The sequence below is a fragment of the Nomascus leucogenys genome, chromosome 3, assembly GCF_006542625.1.
Source record: "Nomascus leucogenys isolate Asia chromosome 3, Asia_NLE_v1, whole genome shotgun sequence".
NCBI classification, from domain to species: domain Eukaryota; kingdom Metazoa; phylum Chordata; class Mammalia; order Primates; family Hylobatidae; genus Nomascus; species Nomascus leucogenys.
In genome coordinates this window covers 45,856,212-45,877,283 of record NC_044383.1, presented here as the reverse complement: position 1 = coordinate 45,877,283, position 21,072 = coordinate 45,856,212, and the positions used below count along the sequence as shown (strand labels likewise).

Sequence of the window (21,072 nt, the reverse complement as noted above, 5' to 3'; positions counted from 1 at the left end):
GTTGAAGATAAGACACATCACACAACCAAATGATTCAACTTCCAGGTATCTTTCCCGGGCAAACATATATACATGAGAAAACATGTACATGGATGTCTACTGCATACTGTTTGTAACAGAGAAAAGACAGAAAAACCTATCTATGAAGTAGGGGAATATATAGTCTATCGTTCATTCTACAACACAGAAATTATACATAGCATATTATGATGTTGGTTATGTTCTTTGTTTTATTAATATGGCCTAATAAATGTTAAAAACTGGTTGGTTATCTAAATATCTCTAAAAATGGCCTTTAAAAATATTCATATAGAAAACATAGCATACCTATTTCATCTATAAAGATGATGGATGGTTGTAGCTTTATGGCAAGGGAGAAGACAGCAGCAGCCAATTTTTGAGATTCTCCATACCACTTATCGGTCAGTGTCGAAGGCTGAAGGTTAATAAATCGACAGCCTGCTTCTTTGGCTGTGGCCTTGGCAATCAACGTTTTACCACAGCCTGGAGGCCCATAGAGAAGAACACCTGGAAAGGAATATGTTATTTATTACCTTTAAGGGGATATTTGCTTTAATTTATATGATAATCAATAGAATATTCTTTCCACAAAAAACTTTCCCAATATTCAATTCTGCTTTTATTTAATCTTGTTTATAGTAGGTAAGACAGGAGAAAGGAAGATGCCATGTTCTAAGCTCAGTGTCAGTTAAGAGCATGTATTTGGGGATTACAGCATCCTGTGCCCTCTCCCTTCATGAAAAGGTTCGGTTTAAATGCTCACCTTGACATCCAAATTCATACCACTTTATCAACAGTTGATAAACAAAATCATCTAAGGCCCTCCACCTTCACAAGCAAACAAAGCACCACAGTGCTTTGATATTAGCCTACAGAAGGTAAACAACTTCAAAACAGATTGTGGCAAACACTGTTTTGCTGTTGCTCACAGATTAAGTTTTAGCCAAAGGACATGTGCCTTTTCCAAACAAATAATCTTTTCCTAAAAGAAACAGAAATTATCAGTCACTCCTGTTTTAATTTCCAAAGAATAAAACTGTATTATTAACCTATGGTCTCCATTAACAGCATTTTGCTGCTAAATACAGTTTAAGGTAACACTTTTAATACAAGGGATCTAGAGGCTGGGATCTTGAACATTTTGGGAACCACCACCAACTGTTTCCCAAGTAAAATGCGACAGCAATTTCTAAATTTAATAATATTAAACATATAATAACACTAAATGTATAATACTAAAATTATAATTTTACCAAATTACTAAATTCAGCACTACATGATTTGGCACCTAAACTTAGTACTAAGATGGTTATTAAAATAAACCATCTACAGACAGCCCTAACAAAAACTGTAATAGGCAGACCTCTCAAAATATTTGCTAAATTCAAAGCTCAACTTTTCCTATGAAACAGTATTTTTTAAAATGCCATCTATATAGATGGCATGCTAGGGTGAACTGGAAGGGATCTGGAGGAGTCCAAAATTTTCTTATATATAATAAAAATAAAATTCAAAATGAGAAGAAAAATAATTTTGTATGAAATTTCCCAAAAATATCTCAATTAAAAAAAAAAGAAATCTGCACCTGATTACATAACTGTAGCAATTTTATTTTTCACATCAAACACTTCAAAATAATGTTCAAGCTCTTCTTCAAGCATATTCAGAATTTTCTACTGGTCTTTATAATTCTTGAAGATTCAAGTTCTAACAGCAACTAATCCAAGTTTAATCATACGAAACTAAACTTTTCCAAAGCTGACTTTTAAATTTAAATCCATAAGCTTTACCAATACATGTTATTTGTATTTTCAAGCATTCTGCAAATTTTAATTAAGTTCACTTAGGTGCTTAAAATTTGGTTAAGTCAGCTATAATTTGAATCTTTTACTGACACTTCTCTTCTGGATGGCTCATATGAAACAATAAAGAATAGTAATCTAAAACCACTTGTTTGCAGATACTTGGAATTATCATTAATTTCATCATTTTGATCACATAATTTAATATAGAATGCATAGCCATTATAAAACTTTTATACACGTTACTTAAATCTCCAGGTTTTTATATTGTTACACTTAGTACTTTCTTAAAAACTAAATTAAATTTCAAGGTTTTTAGAACAAAGTATTTATGCAAAAGCCTCCATATTTTGTGGACTTTGCAGCTACTCTACCACTTCATAAACATATTCAGTGCTTTTAGAATGTTGTGTTTGTTTTAAATTATTCATTTATCACTTGGAATATTTCCCTTCTAGTAGTTCGGTTTTGTTACTTCTTAGCAGGATTAAGTTTTTCCTCTTCAAGTATTACAATTAGTGTTATTAACTGAGCAGTTACGAGTGTCTGGAGTGCCTAAAGATTCAATATGCAAAGAAAGGTTTTGGCTATCCTAACTTTCTGGGGACAGGCTGTAACAGAGAAGGTACACAAGCTGTCAATATTCCCTTCTTGACCTGGGTAGTAGTTACATAAGTGTTAGCCTTATAGTTATTCAGTAAACTGCTTTATCCCCATTCCTGTGGCTCACGCCCGTAATCCCAGCACTTTGGGACGGCGAGGTGGGCAGATCATGAGGTGAGGAGATCGAGACCGTACTGGCTAATACGGTGAAACCCTGACTCTACTAAAATACAAAAAATTAGCCAGGCATGGTGGTGCACATCTGTAATCCCAGCTACTTGGGAGGTTGAGTTAGAAAAATCTCTTAAACCCGGGAAGCAGAGGTTGCAGTGATCTGAGATCACGCCACTGCACTCCAGCGTGGGCAACAGGGCGCAACTCCGTCTCAAAAAAAAAAAAAGTTACACTAAAATTCACATTGCTTTGTCTGACAAATTATCAGTGAGTCTAGAGATAACATTATTTAGAGTGGCATCTTTTCTATATACTTTCCTAAAATGGTCTCCACAGTGATAATAATTATGATGGGTAACAAAATGAGTACTGCAATGAATGTGAGGCATTTGGCTTTTATTATTAGCTTTGCAACCTTTAAATTAGTTCTTTGAGCTTCGTCTGATACTTTTATAACTAATTTCAACAAATAAAAACTGTGTTTATTATCTTATGCTTCATAGAGACTTAAAAATTTAAATCCCGTTTTAAGACGGATGTTTTTGGTAATGGCTTTACTTAGTAAGTGCTATATGCAAACAAAAGATTTAGGAAGAGGCTGGGCACAGTGGTTCACACCTGTAATCCCAACACTTTGGGATGCCGAGGCAGGAGGATAACGAGCCCAGGAATTCAAGACCAGCCTGGGCCACAAAGTGAGACCCTGTCTCTACAAAAAATTAAAACATTAGGCAGGTATGGTGGTACATGCCTTGCAGTTCCAGCTGCTCAGGACCCAGAGGCAGGAAGATCATTTGAGCCCAGGAGGGTGCAGCAGTGGGCTACGGTTACACACTCCAGCCTGGTGACAGAGTAAGACTCTGTCTCCAAAAAAAAAAAAGGATAAGGAAGAAAAAAAGTATTGGGATAAACAAATCTAAATTTGAGATAATCCTCATTTGTGACAAATATTCCACCTTATTAGTGACTATTTTTCTTCTTTGGGCAACTGTTTATTGGCTTTCATATAAAATTTGTCCAAATGGTGCAAAAATACACATCCATATAAATTAAGTCTACTTAAATATAAAGTACTTGAGAGGAATATGGGTCTTTATAACAGAAAATCTATTTTTAAAATTATTTTTTTCCTTAGGTTATTCACAATTTAAAGAATGCACCAAAACATGAAGTATAACATTCACAAATATAATAAAATTTATATACCAAAATAACAATACAGAATTCAGAAAGTTTACAGAGGAAGCCATATGGTATTCAGATGGATTTTGTTGGAATTTTAACTGTTATAAATTTTTAGATGTTTGAGGGAAAAAAATCACTTTTTTAATATAACCATCAATATCTTATGTGTGCCCCCATTTCCCTGTCATCAATTAGCGGCATGATGGTGTGCATTAACTTCAACTTTGTGTCTATACACAATAGTTACATATGACCTCATGCACTGCATGGATACTGCACAGTCACTCGCCAATTATCTTTTTGTAGTCTATGTGAAGCAGTGATCACTTTCAGCTCAGATAGCAATAAACTGTCTAAGGATAACATAAAATTGCCAATAACTCTAACCTAGGTAACCTAGTTCCAGTCCCAAAATGGAACAAATAAGGATGCACCTAATTTTACACTCTGCTTCTATACACTAATATCCAATTTATGTTGAGGATCAAAAAGTAAATTAATGATCTTCAAAACTGTTATTCTTGATTAAAAATTATCCAAAAACATAAAGGTGAAAAAGTTCAAATAGCAAAACTTTATATAATCAGAAAATATTCATGTAACTTTTAAATTGGACAATGCTTTCAAATAAGAAGCAAATTTACATATAACTTTTGAAGTATTTCCTGCATAATTTGGTATCCACTCTGCTAAATGGGTCTTTAAACTAAGTCCAACTGGAGAAATCACCCAATTACCTGGTCTAAGATAACACTGATAAAAAAAGAAGCTTTCTCTAACAGCATATAAAGGGCATTTTACTTTCCTAAATTCACTAGCATTGTCAAATTGAGAACTAAAAATGCAGAAAAGTCATTTTTTGTTCAGACTACAAATAACCTGGAAGAGGGTAGTAAAGACTTAACTAAATAATCCAACTATGGCCATACATTTTTGATCTGGGCTCAGATAATCATTCAAAGTTTTTTGGGGGGTGGTGGGAATCACAATAAACTAAAAGTGTTTTGTTAGGAAAAACTATAAGCAGTGTTGTTATTTCAGAAAACAAAAAGAAATACCTAATAGCTTTGTTGTTTTAATAATAAAAGAACATGTCATTTTTGCTGTTAACTGTCATCCTCCACTTACCAGAAACAAAAATTATGTAGTTCATAAAAATGCACAGGTATAGGCTTCAGTTACCTTTGATATGTAAATTAATGTGCTTTATTGATATAGCTGCAAATTTAGAAAGATTATAAGCATTATAATTTAAACATACATAATGCTATTTTGATATTTTTAAAGATCCACTTTTTTGAAAAATCAATGTGACTAATAATTTGAGTTAAGTCTTGACTAACAACATATCAAACCCATATAGTTTTGGCAATACATTAGCTAAGAGCTTCCGCTAGATGAAAATAAGCTATCTCGTGAAATTTGGATCTGAACGCCATAGTAACACACACACATATCTCTCACTGTAAATTATGTACACTCCATCCGAATCACCTTTAACAAGCCTTAATTAAGCATGACAGAAATATTTGCACTAGCTGGGCACAATGGCTCACGCCTGTAATCCCAGCACTCTGGGAGGCCAAGGCAGGTGAAGAACTTGAACTCAGGAGTTCAAGACTAGCCTGAGCAACATGGTGAAACACTATCATTACCAAAAATATAAAAAAAGAGCCAGGCATGGTGGCACATGCCTGTGGTCCCAGCTACTCAGGAGGCTCAGGTGGGAGGATCACTTGAGCCTGAGAGGCGGAAATTGCAGTGAGCCAAGATCATGCCACTGCATTTCAACTTGGGTGACAGAGTGAGACCCCATCTCAAAAAGAAAAGAAAAGAAAAGAGAGAAAAGAAAAGAAAGAAATATTTGAATAAACAAGAATTACACTTAATGATGCAGTTATGAGCACATTCTTGAGTTCCAAGACTTTCAAAGTGATTTTGAATAAGCAAATGTCTCCATCAAAGTTACATATTTAATTTCTAGTTCATCTGCAGATCAATATTTCCTGAAAAAGAATCATTACATTCTAAAAATAAGATTGTTGGAGTTGTGAAACAAGAAAAAAATGTCTTGGCTTGAAAACAAAACAAAAAACTTGTATTATGACTTTGAATCTTTATTTAATCTTGGTTTTCCAAATTTTAATTTACTTGGAAGTAAGAGAAAAGAAATTGAAGGAGATTATTTTAACAAGTATTTTAACACGTAAATACAGGGAAAAAGTTTATCTCTATTTCAGAAGTTGAAGAATGAGCAATTATTTTAAGAAACTGTTCATCTAGATCTCAGCATCCTCTTGAGAATCTGATTTCACAAAAACTAGTTCTACAATGGCAGAAAGTTTCAATGTTTTCTAGGATTTTAATGCTTTAGGCGAATATATATCTTTACCATACCTTTTGGAGGCTGCAGAAGCCTGGAATTCTCAAACAAATGTTTCTTTTTGATAGGTAAGATGACTGTGTCTTTCAGATCCGTAATGACATCATCTAAACCTGCTATATCACTCCAAGTAACCTGGCAAAAGTTAAGGTCAACATGAACTTTACTACAAATGTACACTCACTAAAGTAAAAAGAACCCTCCCAAAATGGCAAATGTTAACCTGATAATTATACATAAATAAGTTAAAATCATATATTAACATGAGTAAAGACTTTTCCAAGCAGGAATGAAATAAACTGCTATAAAACTGGAAAAAGGAATTTAATAGTCAACTACCTACTATTAAAAATCTGTAAGTCAGGTACTCAAAAATCTGCAAGGGTCTAATAAGCTAAATTCATTCCACTTATAAGGAGGAAATACTCTGCCACAAGAATATTGAGAACCAGCTGAGACATAATTTAGCACCGGCTGATGGGAAAGAGCTCATCAGGAATGTACCTATTTTATACAGGATGTTGTCAAGCATCACAGAAATTAATTTTAGAAATAAGCTCTTACAAAACATGGCTTCTGAATTTTATCCATCAAAAGTAAGCCTACGGGCCAGGCGTGGTCGCTCACGCCTGTAATCCCAGCACTTTGGGAGGCCAAGGTGAGAGGATCACTTGAGGTCAGGAGTTTAGGACCAGCCTGGCCAACATGGTGAAACCCCATCTCTACTAAAAATACAAAAAAAAAAAAAAAAACATTAACCGGGTGTAGTGGTGTGTGCCTGTAGTCCCAGCTACTTGGGAGGCTGAGGCAGGAGAATTGCCAGAACCTGGGAGGTGGAGGTTGCAGTGAGCCAAGATCACGCCACTGCACTCCATCCTAGGTGTCAGAGTGAGACTCTGTCTCAAAAAAAAAAAAAAAAAACAAACTAAATCTATGTTAAAACTTAAGGAAGTATCTCTATAAATAAAAACAGGGCATACATATTTTCAAAATAGACAAGAAAAACCTGATTCAACTTGTCCTGAAAGGACTGGCACAGTAAAGGAGCTGGAGTTGGGGCCAATCAGAAGCAATACTTTACAACAGATTCATTTCCTTCATAATGTAAAAAAAAATGATAAAAAGGGAAGGTGCAAACCAGCAGCCAGATCTGAAAAAAAAAAAAAAAAACTTTCATTGTAACTGCAACAAAAAACTAAGTCTGTTAGTACAGATTTATTCAGAAATTAATATAGGCAGGGTTCCAAGAAGGTACCATTGTAAATCTATAAATCAAATTCAAATGCAGGCTTAATTCTAGGGTATGTGTATGTCTCTGTACACACAGATATTAAGACATTGCAGACTTTTATTTTCTAGATTTGGAGATGGGGCTATTTCATTCTACTTATTTATAGTAATATAACGTTAATGTATTAGGCAAATATTTTCTATTTATAGCACTTATAAATGTATACTTATTGTTACAAAATATTCATATAGGATCTTATACATTACATCAATCTCATCCTCAAAATAATCCTTATGAAGTAGGTAAAGCAGGTATTATTATCTCTAGATTATACATGAGGGAACTGAAACTCAAAGAGGAAATCATTTGCCAAGACCATTAATGGAAAACCTGGGATTTAGTATCCTGTGTTATCATACCATATTATGAAAAGCTAGGTTTAAACTCTATAAAACAAACATCCACATGACAAAGCAGTACGCTTTATATACCACAAAGGCAAATATATAAAAGTTTTACTAAACAAATATGTACAGAAAAGAGTTAACAAAGTAGGCCTGAGACTGTTATCCTTAGAAAGGCATACTTGCAAGATTTGCCCTTGGCTGGCATGTGGGAACTTAGATTTCAGGAGAGTGCCACAATTTCTTGACAAGAACAGCTCACTGTGCCTAAACTGTTTGTGCAAACAATATGGTTTATGGTGAAACATCCATTTTCCTTCTGGGAGTCTAGAATTTTGGTACATTTAAGGGAAGAGGGAAGCTATAAAACCAGCCCCCAATCAATATGTTGGGGACTGAGTCTCCAGTGAGCTTTCCTGGTGACAACACTGCACATGTGTTGTCACAACTTGATGCACTAATTAAGCACTGTGTGACTGCACTTGGAATCTTGTGCCTGGCTTCCTTCAGAATTCATCCCATGCCCCCTTCCCTTTGCTAATTTTGCCTTGTATCTTTTCAGTGTAATAAATCATATGCAGGAATACAACTATATGCCGAGTCTTATGATTCAGCCTAGAGAATCAATGACCCAGCCATGATCTTTAGGACCCCTGACACAAAATGCTAGAATCCACCCCCACCTCTAAAAAAATCTTAAATAAGATTAAAGATACATACATGCATATTAAGAGGGTCTACAAGATGAGCAGCAATACTCATTTCGTATTCTGAGAGCTTCACATTTTTCACACCAATTTGCTTCATTAGTTTTTCTGCCTAGAATGAAAAGAACAAACAACCTGCTTTGATTTGATATTTAGATACTGGCACTTCGAAATAGATATATGTGAAGTCTAAAGAGCAATGAACAGATATACAAGAAATTTCCAAGGATATTCTAGGCCCCTTGATCTTAGCCTTCTCCATTTTAAGCCCTCAGGTAACGATTTGAGGCTCTATTCCACAGATATCAGGGAAATTTAACCACCTTTCAGGAAATGAGAAAACAGGGTATGTGACTGAAGAGATCTTGCACTTCCAAAAGGGGCTCCCATTGTTTCAATGAGACTCTAGGATACAGCTTAGTTTCTCATTCCTAATAGGACTATCACGACAGGTAAAGGTAAAATCTCAAGATGAAAGACAGAGGAGTTAAGGAGGGCAAGAAATGTATAACTGAAGTTTCTTTAAACTGAATATCTGAAACAGATGTCCAACTTCCTTCAAATTAATCCAGGTATCTACAATAGATGGCCATACATATCCCATTTTAAATTGCTCTGATATGCTGTCCCTTTTAGGTAGAAGTCAATTCCTGGGGCTAGGCAACCAGAGTTATAATAAAAATAACTCTAAATTGGCCGGGCACGGTGGCTCACGCCTGTAATCCCAGCACTTTGGGAGGCCGAGGTGGGCGGATCACGAGGTCAGGATATCGAGACCACGGTGAAACCCCGTGTCTACTAAAAAAAATACAAAAAATTAGCCGGGTGTAGTGGCGGGCGCCTGTAGTCCCAGTTACTCGGGAGGCTGAGGCAGGAGAATGGCGTGAACCTGGGAGGCGGAGCTTGCAGTGAGCCGAGATTGCGCCACTGCGCTCCAGCCTGGGCGAAAGAGTGAGACTCCGTCTCAAAAAACAAAACGAAACAAAAAAAACCTCTAAATTAGAAGTATATTTGCGTATATTCTCAAAGCAGGGCACAACCAGCATTAAACCTATGAGTTCTAGCAATACAACAAAGCTTTCAATTAAAATAAAGATAATGAAAAACATTTACTGAGTGTGCCAAATATTATGCCAAAATACAGTAAAAGGATTAACTTGTTGAATCCTTAGAGCCAATACTATGAGATAGTCATAATATTTTCCCAATCACAGAAAAAGAAACTGAAGTTTAGCATGATTAAGTAATTTGCCTTTGGTTAAAAGTTAGCCAAGAGAAGAAACAGGATATTAATTCAAGGAGTCCAACACTAGAGTCCATACTCGACTACCACACATATTTGCCCTGATTTCTTCAATTTTAAGATTGGAGTTTATAACCACGAAAGAGTCTTTAAAAATCTATACATAACAAATTCAAATTTCAATTAAGTGAACATTTTAGAAATGAAGGGACTCTGGTAAATCATGTTTACCTAAGTTTTGGTTATTACATTTTCCTAAAATGCTTTTGATTATATAGAATCTTGCTGTCTGTCCAGGGTTATGACTGCTCTAAAAGGAAATTCACACCACACAGCATTTTAGTTATAGAATGGCTAGGAGGTTAGGATAAATGTGTTTAATAGCTTTAAAAAAAAAAAAAAGTACTATGGGGGCCAGGAATGGGGGCTCACACTTGTAATCCCAGCACTTTGGGAGGCTGAGTTGGGAGGACTGCTTGAGCCCAGGAGTTTGAGACCAGCCTGGGCAACACAGATGCCATCTCTACAAAAAATCAAAACTTAGCTGGATATGGCAGTACACGCCCATAGTCCTAGCTACTCTGGAGGCTGAGGGAAGAGGATTACTTGAGCCTTGGAGATCAAGGCTGCAGTGAGCCATAATCATGCCACTGCATTCCAGCCTGGATAAGAGAGAAATCTTGTCTCATAAGAATTTTTAAAAAGTGCTATGAACCATATCACATAACCAAATAGAATAAATCTCCTATTTATCTTGCCCCTGTAAAATTACTGAATCAATAATCTTTTGTAGATTCCTTTGTCTCTTGTAAATACCTTCTCTTTTACTGCCGTAAGTCGTTTACATGTCAGTTATAAAAGGTATCCTATTTTAGCATCTGAATAACATTTACTCTTCATTTTCATCATTATGCTACAGTAAATGTGAAACCCTCCCACATGTGTTCTTTTTAAGCAATGCTCGAAGACAGTGGTTTTCCCAGGGGACATTTGGCAAAGTCTGGAAATACTTTTGGTTGTCACACTTGGGGGTAGGGTGATACCAGCATCTAGTCAGCAGAGGTAGAGATGCCACTGAACATTCTACAAGGCACAGGACAGCCTCCCTTTCCCCATCCCAAATAATTATTGGCCCAAAATGTCAACAATGCCTGATCTGAGAAACCCTGTTTTATTCCCTATTAGTTAGTTGCCCTGAAAATTTTACTGTATGCCTAAATAAAGCTTTTAAAATTGTCTCTTGATTTAAAGAATAGCCTTTATTTCTATCTGGAACTTCCTAAACAAAAATGACAAATGAATAATGTTTATATAGAGACAGAAAATGTTATCTTGTCAAGTTTACCTAAGATCTCTTTCCTGCAATAGCAGTCCCACTTTAACAATCTCTTCAGATTGTATTCACAATATATCATTAAAAGAAAAGGGAAAAGGAACTAATGGTTTTATTGAGCACCTACCATATCTAGCGCTGTGCTAGGTAATTTACAATCAACCCTTAAAATTAACCTGAGAAGTAACTATTATTATCCTTATTATTTAGATGAGGAATTTACAGGTCAGAGAAATTAAAAGATATGTCAGGATTATACAGCTAGGAAGTGTCATTAACAGAGCTCAAATACTGATTTGCCTAATTTTGAATCCCATATTTTGCTGAAACACTAATATTCTTCATTTGGGAGAGCAGAACATGGCTGGCAAATAAATGAAATGCACCAAAAAACACACCAAAACTGCCACCAAACAAACTGTGTCCTAGGAAGAAGTTATACAATTGCCTAGTTTTGAGACTTTTAAGTGAGCCACTAGATAAGCAGAAAAACAAAATAATGATTAGACTACTGTAAAAATGGCTTATGTTTATGCATACTTTCTTGTTTACAGCTTAATGAAAGTTATATTTTCTGATCACCATGGTTTGCTTGCTTTTTTTTAAAGTAGGTCTCTCCAAGTGGTTGTTGTTTCTGTGGAGGGAAAATGAGTTGGATGGGGTGTGTGGGGGGGCCAAAAGAAGGAGGAAAACATACTTTTTACTGCATACCCATTTTTTTTGACTGTTCCATATGATTTTCTACCCTTTCACACGATTTTTTACCCTTTCATGCTATTTCATCTTTTTCTCCATGTAAAGTATTATTTTTTCAAAAAGATTAAGAAGTGGAACAGGAAATATTAAAATAATATTTTTGCCTGGAGTGGGGAAGGAAGAAATGAGGAAAAGCAGCAGCAAAGAAAATACTTATGAGCTAACACTCATTTCATTCAGGTTCTAAAAGATTCATAAAATTGTTCTTTTGGAAGAATCAGTTTAGAAAGTTGGACATGTCATTAACAAGAGTGAAAAATCAGAGATGAATGAATTAAACTTAAGTTAGAAACAAGGACAACCTCTGATCTTTTTACCGAGGTCACAGCTGAAGTGTTCCAATTTAAGTGTATGCAGACGAATCACTGATAGAAAGCTTTTTAAAAATGCATTTAAAAGGGAACTAACAAGGATTCTGAGTATGTAATTATCTTTATATAATAGGTATAATCATTTATTACAAACTTACACTAAAACTCTGGAAAAACATCTTCTTCTACACATGTGGAAACAGTGATCCTCTTTTAGGGTTAGTGTACTAATATCTCTTTCCTCTCATTTTACCATTATGTATTCTGAAAGTTCTTGGGTAAGATGGCTTTGTACTGTAAAAGGAAAATAAATCTTGGGGACCCCAAATCACTAAGCTAAAGGGAAACGTGAAGCTGGGAACTGCTTAGGACAAACCTGCCTCCCATTCTATTCAAAATCACCCCTCTGGCTCATTGGGATAAATGCATATCTTACTGCCTCCTTTGGAGAAGCTAATAAGAAATTCAAAAGAATGCAACCATTTGTCTCTTATCTACCTAGGACCTGGAAGCCCTCTCCCCGCTTCAAGTTGTCCTGCCTTTGTTTCCAGTTCTGGACAGAACCCACTGTTCATCTTACATATGTTGACTGATGTTTCGTGTCTCCCTAAAATGTATAAAACCAAACTGTGCTCTGACCACTTTGGGCACATGTCGTCAGGACCTCCTGCGGCTGTGTCATGGGCCCGTGTACTCAACCTTGGCAAAATAAACTTTCTAAATCAACTGAGACCTGTCTCAGATAAGTGGAGTTCACATTTTGGTGACCATGAAGGGATTCTGAGTGGAGGTACCCCTGACCTTTGACAAATCTCCTATCGGTGCTTGACGCCAGCATGAGCTAACTTTATGGCTCAAACCAATAGTACTATTTGCTGATGTCTGTGAGTACCCCGTCCAGATAACACCTGATCTCCCAAAATTTGGTGGAGACCTAAAGTTTATTTTGCTATACGACTCCCTTTTTTTTGGAGTTCCACTTGCTTCCAACAAGGAAAGCAAGATTTCCTGCTTCCATAGCAATGGAGGGCAGGTAACTCCTTTACAGAGTTTGAGCTCACTCCTAGCAGGGAAGATGAGTTTGACTTTTTTCCTGCTTCTAGGATGTAAAGAGCAGTCTTCAGCCTGAGACCTATCCCTAGGTAAGTAGCTGAATTGGAGTTTTGTCTTGGCTAAAGTTTAACAACTAGCTGGTCTTAATTTCTCCTTACCATTAGAGCAGTCAGTGATCATATTGTTGGATTTTTTTGTTGTTTGTTTGTTCTGGTCTTTCTCCCATCAGATTTGACAAACTCTACTTGACTTGGTCAAATCCAAGTGAGAATTCCAAATTATGGGTAACAAAGCCTCTCTAATTTGGCTAAAATTCCTCGCAGCTGCAAAAGAGGAAAGAAAAAAAAAAAACAAAAATCCATGCACTTGGTTCTGTGTTTGCTTACTGTCTTAAAAAAAAAATGTTCTTTCATTTACTTTTCTTCCACCCTATACCTCCTTCCCCCCTTTGCTATCTGTAGTACCGAAAAATCTAGAGAAGGTTTCTAATGACTTGAACTCATTTAAAGAATTCAGAACAAAGGTGCCACTCACCCCTTTTAGAGTGTTCTGTTTTCCTTGTGGAGTTTCAAGAGTCATGGGCAGATTCGTCTTAAGTTTAAACCTCTGTCTTCCTGTATTCCATGACCTGACTTCTTTGGCTTGGGGGTACCAGAGATTACCTTGTACCATAAGAGGATTTGACCTTGGTGTGTGTAATGGTGAACGACAGCTACAAAGTTAGGGGTGGCCAAGCACAGTTTATAGGAAGTGGTCTTGGCTGTTTTTTCTCCTAGGAAGTTGTTAAGGATCCCGATTCTACTTCAGAGATGCATTCTAAAGGGTCTTCTCTATTGCCTTTTCTACCAAAATTAATCTTGATTTGGCTTTTCTGTGCACATTTGGGTGAGGAACTGAACTGTTGTTTTTGCAGGTAAATGACAGATTGAGTTTTCTCAGCTCCAAAGAGAAAGGGTGTTTTGCTCCCCCCCAGCCAAAAGGTGCCCCTGGGTGACCGGGGGCCTAATGGGAGTGTACAGGGGGTTAACCTCCCTCGACGTGCAGTGGCCTTACAAGAAAATCCTCAACAAAAATTAATTTTTAAAAAGGCTCGTCCAGGAAACACATATAAGGCCTGATCATCCCACGTTTTGAGCCCTCTCAGAGGTCATGGACCTCTGGAGAGAGAAACCGAGACACGTTAAGAGGGCGGAAACAACTCAGTGGTGACACACAGTGGAGTCCTGCCCACAAGTAGCACACATCGATCCACACATAAAACCCTAGGCCACAGCTCAGTTCCTCCTTTTAAGAAAAAGTGGGAAATGATCTAAGAACGAGGAGAATGATCCCCTTTCAAGCACTCCATGAGTTTTATAGCACCACTACTTGCCAGAGTTTATGTAAAATGGAAGTAACATGGTCTTTGCACATTTACATTAACGAAAAAGAACCCTAAGGTCGACCAACAAACTGCAGAGTTGCTACGTTCTCTTTTTCTGTCTTTCTTTCCTGGCTGCTTTAAATCTGCTGTTATTTTTCTACTAAGATAAAACCACTGTTTGGATTGAACAGTTTTTTTTGTTGTTGTTTTTTGTTTTTTTTTTGCAAGCCAGTGAATTTTTATTTATCTCATGGCTAAAGTTCCAAAGTAAAAGCTATAGGATCTTTGTGTGTGTGTGTGTGTGTGTGTGTTTAAAAGGCCTTTATAATTTCCATAGCTTTATGTTTAATTGGCAATTAAATCCATTTTAATTTCCCTCTTAGCACACTAGACTTTTTCTTTCCATACTTTATGGTGTAAATTTTGCTATCTGATTTTCACCTGAGTTGTTTCCTTTAATATGCAAATTAAAGGCTATTTAGCTGACAACTGCCTAGGATAGTGAAAAAGGTTATTAAGAATTTGAAGTCTAAGGTAGGAAAATAAAAGTTTTTATGAATCTATAATATGTACTTCTATCAGCATGCCTAATATGTCTATGTATTTATGTGTTGTGTACACAATGTTTCACTACTGAAAATATATAAAAGAGCTCTAACTAATTGGCTTAAGAAAATAAAAGTGCTTGAATCAAATACTTTATCAGGAAAAAAGAAAGCTCGTCAAATGCTTTTTCAAGTTTACACAATTTAATAAAATCTTTAATAAATAAGCTAGCTTTAAAATTACTGGTAAAGTAATATTAGAAATATCTTAAGAATCGCCAACATATATTTTTGTTTGCATTTATTAATCAAGCAATTTCATACTTATCCCTGCAAAATACTATTAAGGTGTCAAAATTTGGCATAGGGATTAAAAACTATAAACCCAGCCCCAAACACAATGATCTTTGCTTGCATAATTGTTAATAAATAAGACATTGATACTGGTTTAATGAAAATAGCTACATCTTGTAGTAAGATTATCATAACTTCTAATCTTGTGGCTTTAGGCAGTCTAGTCCATAGGCAGTAAAGTTTGTTTTGGGAAAAGGCTGTTATTGCCTTTGTTTCAAAGCTAAACTATAAACCAAGTTCCTCCCAAAGTTAGTTCAGCCTATGCCCACGAATGAACTAGGACAGCCTGGAGGTTAGAAGCAAGATGGAGTCAGTTAAGTCAGATCTTTTTCACTGTCTCAGTTATAATTTTGCAATGGCGGTTCTGTAACTTTAAATGATGACCATTGCAGTTTTCATAAATAATCTAGGTAAACAATTAAAATAATTAGGTAAATGCAATGGGATAATTGTAGACAGATGCATCATAATTTAGAATCTAAAGTTATACTAAATTAAATAATAGATATTTCAATAAAATATATTGTAGAAAAACATTTTTTTCTAAAAAAAAAAGTGTGTCCTTTTTAAAAAGGTGAACAATTTTTGTCTAATTCAAAGCTTATTTAGGTCATGTATAAAAGAAGGTAAAAGGAACCAGGAAGTAAGAGACATGTAAAGAAAGTTGTAAAAATAAAGAGGGTTGTTTTGGTAAGAACGCTTAAAAAGAAATAATGAGAAAGACTCTTATATGGTAAATTTAGTCCTACAATAAAATGACTGGTTAAGAAAGAGGAAGGTCAGGACAAACCACAGAGTCCAAGCATGTCATGAATGGTCTAAGTCACAATAAGAGGATTTATTTAAATAAAAACAAACAAAAAAACTTTTATATAATTAAAGGGAAATTAAAATGGTCTTTCTGGAGATGATTGGACTTGATGTAAAAAAAATATATATATATATATATACACACACACTAAATCACTGGTTAAAACAATGAAATTTTCTTAAGGGATTGATTTACTCTTAATAAATTATAAGAGATTTTAATTTTTTTCTAACCCAAACTTCAACTTTTATTGCATCTCGCCATTTTCAGTTTTCTCTCCCCTTTTAAAGGGTGTGAAATTGTAACACTCTCTTTCAACTCATTTTCAGCTCATATAAGTTTTTTTCCTCGAGTTCTGTTTGTTATGGCCTGATGCTAACAATGTTTTCATGAATGTCCAAAGGAAATGTTTTCTTCCAACATAATATTCTGGCAGTGCAGGTCTTTTCTGTTGCCTTTTATTAACTGGTCTAACAGATTTTATGGCTTATCGAAACAATTCTATGCCATTATGATTAAGTTTGGTTTGCTTGGGAAAAAAAACTGAAATTAAAAAAAAAATTTTAAATTAAGGTTATTAACATTCATATATCTTTCTATACGTTCAAAGTTCCTGTGCCATTGAGTTACATGGCTTTGACTTCTGGGTCTAAAAAGGACAGACACCAAGTCCTGCTAAATTGTAAACACTGACAGCAATTAAAGCCTCATCTTCAGGCTCCGTAGAAAGTGCCAATCAAAATAAACTGCGTTTCTAAAACACAAGGCCAGAAATTAAAGCTATTCAACTCCTCAAGGCTCACGGGCTATCATAGAAGAGGCGGGCATGTGAAATTGGAAAGGCCAATTTTGAGAGAGAAAATAAGTTCAGTTTCTCTATAAATTAATCATTCATATCAAAGGCACACTAATGCAAAACCAACGTATGCGACCCTGTGTCAGATTAACAAGGTTTTGTTGAAGCATTAACTGACTCCTTAATAAAGGTTATAAAAGCTGTGAAAGGCTTATGGAAGTTATATCTTATGGTCAAGATTAAAATTTTGGAGACTTTATAAACTTTAAAAAACAAATTGAATTGGCTTCATGCTGTTTTTATTAGGGTTTATCGTTTGGAGAATTAAGTCTCCTCTCTCAAAGAATGAAGGTTTTCACCTTTTTTTGAGTTATCACTTTGGTGAAATGAATGACTTATTTTACAATGACCTGTAGTATCAAGATTTTTAAACCTTTGATATTTGACAAACTTTCCAAAATCAAATAAATTATGTCTTTTTTTGACCTAATTAATCCTTTAAGACATTAGGTTCCCTAAAGTACAAAAAATGACATAATTTGGCTTATTTGGTAAAAAATTTACACAGGAAACATTGTCAAATAAGAAATGGTGTTTGGTTTTCTTGGTCTGTATTCGTACAGATGTTATTAGTATGTGTCCTAAAATTATGAGAAACTCCTATAATTCTGATATGACTTAATGTACATTATCAATAATAATTATAATTATTGTGTACCACAGAGGTAACAAATTTCCTTGTCATCTGTGTCTTTGACTATGGCTACCCTAAAACTTTTGTCATCCATGGACAATTGTTATCTTCTTTTGGTCCTCTTTAGAAGGTGGTTTTATAATCAGCTATAAAACTCTAATGGGTGCTCTTGAATGCATGTTTCTGATTGGAGATTGTGACATCAAAATAGAAGAAAAACTTTCAGGACTCACAGAGAACTGAAACATCCATGAATATCAAGCAGAACAGAAATTAACTGCATGGACTGAATTAACAGAAGACTGAAGTTATCTTTTTGACTTTTTGCTTAAAATGCTTATGATCCTTTGTTTTGTTTTTTTCAAAGAAACTTTTCTTTTGCACTGTTGACAGCTTCTAACAATTCAGTAGACTCCTATGAACAAAATTTGGAGTATATTTGTTTCTCTCTACCTGATTTCTCTAGAATTTGGAAACTATTTGTGAGTATTCTTAACTTATGGCAATACAGTTACTTGCATAAGTGCAATAAGAATCTGTTTTCATTTGTTTCAGGACACAATTGGAGAAACCAGTTATTTTACCAAGGCTTTGACTGGAATGGTGTGCTTTCCTTTAAGGAATCAAACTTGACTTACAGAGCCAATGAAAGCCCCTTAGGAAAACTGGCCTCATACCTTGTCTACACGGTCCCTGTACAGGGTTTCTGACCTGTGGTAAGTAAAGAATGTCACTTTCTCACAGGCCCAGGAGCCCCAAGTTTATCTTGGAATCAAGAGGAGAGGAATTCACCCAATTCATAGGTATTTGATGGTACAAATCCACGGCTGGGCTTGGCTTTAAAAAAGTGTTACCTGAGATTATTTCTATGGAACGAAGTTCCATCAAAGCCAATTAAAAAGCCTATGTAGGCAGGGCACGGTGGCTCATGCCTGTAATCCCAGCACTTTGGGAGGCCAAGGCAGGCAGATCACCCCTGAGATCCTGCCACCACACTCCAGCCTGGGTGACAGAACAAGACTATGTCTCGAAAAAAAAAAAAAAAGCCTATGTAACAAAATAATTATTCTTGCTGCACTATATACAAATAATCAGGCCAAGTATAAGAAAGCAAATCAGTCCTACCACAATTTGCCTTTAGTGAAAATGAGAAACTGGAGACAGAAAACTTATGTTTCAAAAACTATAGTACACCTGTTGTTAGATTCTAGTCCTGCCTAATATTTTTCAATTTTTATTATTTTCTATATTTTCTTGGCTACAAGTCTTCAAAATAATGTTTTCAATTTCTTTCCCTTCTTTTTTCCCCCATTTTTCCTAATTTGGAGTCACTGAAAACTAAGCTGTGCTTTCTTAATGCCCTAAGAACTGAAGCTAGACACTTAAACTTCAGAAGAAAAGAACAGCAACTTACTTACATACATAAGCCACTTTCATACCTGCCTACCGACATATGGACTTCAGGTAATGTGGCCTATATAAATTTTCCAGGATTTGTTTTCTGTTTGTTGTTGTTTTTCTCCCTTCCTCCTCCTATTTTCTCTTCACAGGACATGAGACTTCACAACCAGCTAAAAATGAGCTTTCCTAATAACTCGGGACCTATCCCTCAAGGAATAAACCATCCTAGCCATGAGAGATCAGATGAAACTTGAGACCAGAGACTCATTTTCTTCTAAATATGCTTTCTCCAAAAGATTTTTAAAAAGAAAAGGGAGGAAATGTGAAAGGAAAATAAATCTTGGAGACCCCAAATCACTAAGCTAAAGGGAAAAGTCAAGCTGGAAATTGCTTAGGGCAAACTTGCCTTCCATTCTATTCAAAGTCACCCCTCTGCTGAGATAAATGCTATCTGCTTGCCTCTTTTGGAGAGGCCAATCAGAAACTAAAAAGAATGCAACCATTGGTCTCTTACCTACTTATGACCTGGAAGTCTCCTCCCTGCTTCAGGTTGTCTCACCTTTGCTTCCAGCTGGACTGAACCAATGTTCATTTTACATATGCTGACTGATGTCTCATGTCTCCCTAAAATGTATAAAACCAAACTGCTCTGAACACCTTGAGCACATGTCATCGGGACCTCCTGAGGCTGTGTCATGGGTGCATGTCCTCAATCTTGGCAAAATAAACTTTCTAAATTAACTGAGACCTGTCTCAGATATTTGGGGTTCGCAGTACTACGGTGCTCTTCTACTAAGCTTGTGTAGAAAACAATACTGCAGAGTTTTTTCTCCTCCAATTTCCAGCTCCTATTGCTTTTCTTTCCTCATCATTTCTATCTACTCCCTTACCTACCTAGGCAACACTAACTGCTTGTTCCTTATTGACTCCTATATCAATTTTATTTACTTCAGCTTCTCAGTCTTGTAAGACTCAGCTCCAGTAAAACTTGGGATTAAAAGCCACTTGACTGGCAATGGAGTTCACAACAGCTTTCTGGGGTTAACAAATGTTAGCTCTTCCAAGTTGGCATTCTGTGATAGCTGCTCTTAAAATTCCTGGCAGTTGAGAGTTCCAAGTTTTTAAAGTTTTTTCAGTATACTCCTTCACCGAATACTTCAGCTCTTACTTCTCTCAAAATAACAGAAATAGTTTTCAAGACTACAGTGTAATGATAGGACTAAAAATAGGAAGACATTAAGTTAAATAATTAACCTCATAGTATGTCACTTTCTGTGTATAACTCTGTGTATGAAATCTCTCCTGGCCCTTGACTACTAAACCACAATTTCAAGAAAATTATATAATCTCATTATTATTATTTTGAGACAGGGTCTTACTCTGTCACCCAGGCTGGAATGCAATGGTGAGATCTCGGCTCACTGCAACCTTCGCCACTAGGGTTCAAGCGATTCTCCTGCCTTAGCCTCCCAAGTAGATGGGACTACAGGCACCCACGACCATGTCCAGCTAATTTTTGTATTTTTAGTGGAGACGGGGTTTTGCCACGTTGGCCAGGCTGGTCTTGACCTCCTGACCTCAGGTGATCCACCTGCCTCAGCTTCCCAAAGTGCTGGGATTACAGGTGTGAGCCACCATGCCCAGCCTATATAGTCTAATTAATATGCTAAACAAAATACTGTATTTATAAATTCCCAAGACAGTTAACACATATTCATCCTGCACTTTAAATCTATTAAAGTACACATCTCAATTAACTTAACCCACCCTTTCATCAAAAACATAGCTTATCAAAACTCTTCTACTACATCTAAATATGATCCAAGCAGCAGTATGTGCCCAGAAAAATCCCAGTCCCTGTACAACGCCATGTTGAAACCATCTCCTCTCTCATTACCAATT

At 35.9% G+C, this 21,072-nt stretch overlaps 1 protein-coding gene across 1 annotated transcript in view; it reads right to left on the bottom strand.

Annotated features, from left to right (window-relative positions):
- ATAD1 (ATPase family AAA domain containing 1) overlaps positions 1–21,072 on the bottom strand; it is a 73,340-nt gene that overhangs the window by 32,895 nt on the left and 19,373 nt on the right. Inside the window, exons 3-5 of the mRNA XM_030809297.1 lie at positions 8,524–8,622; positions 6,183–6,303; positions 328–528 (exon numbers count right to left, since the gene is read on the bottom strand). Coding sequence (XP_030665157.1) covers positions 328–528; positions 6,183–6,303; positions 8,524–8,622 — 421 coding nt within the window. The remainder of the gene's footprint in view (positions 1–327; positions 529–6,182; positions 6,304–8,523; positions 8,623–21,072) is intronic.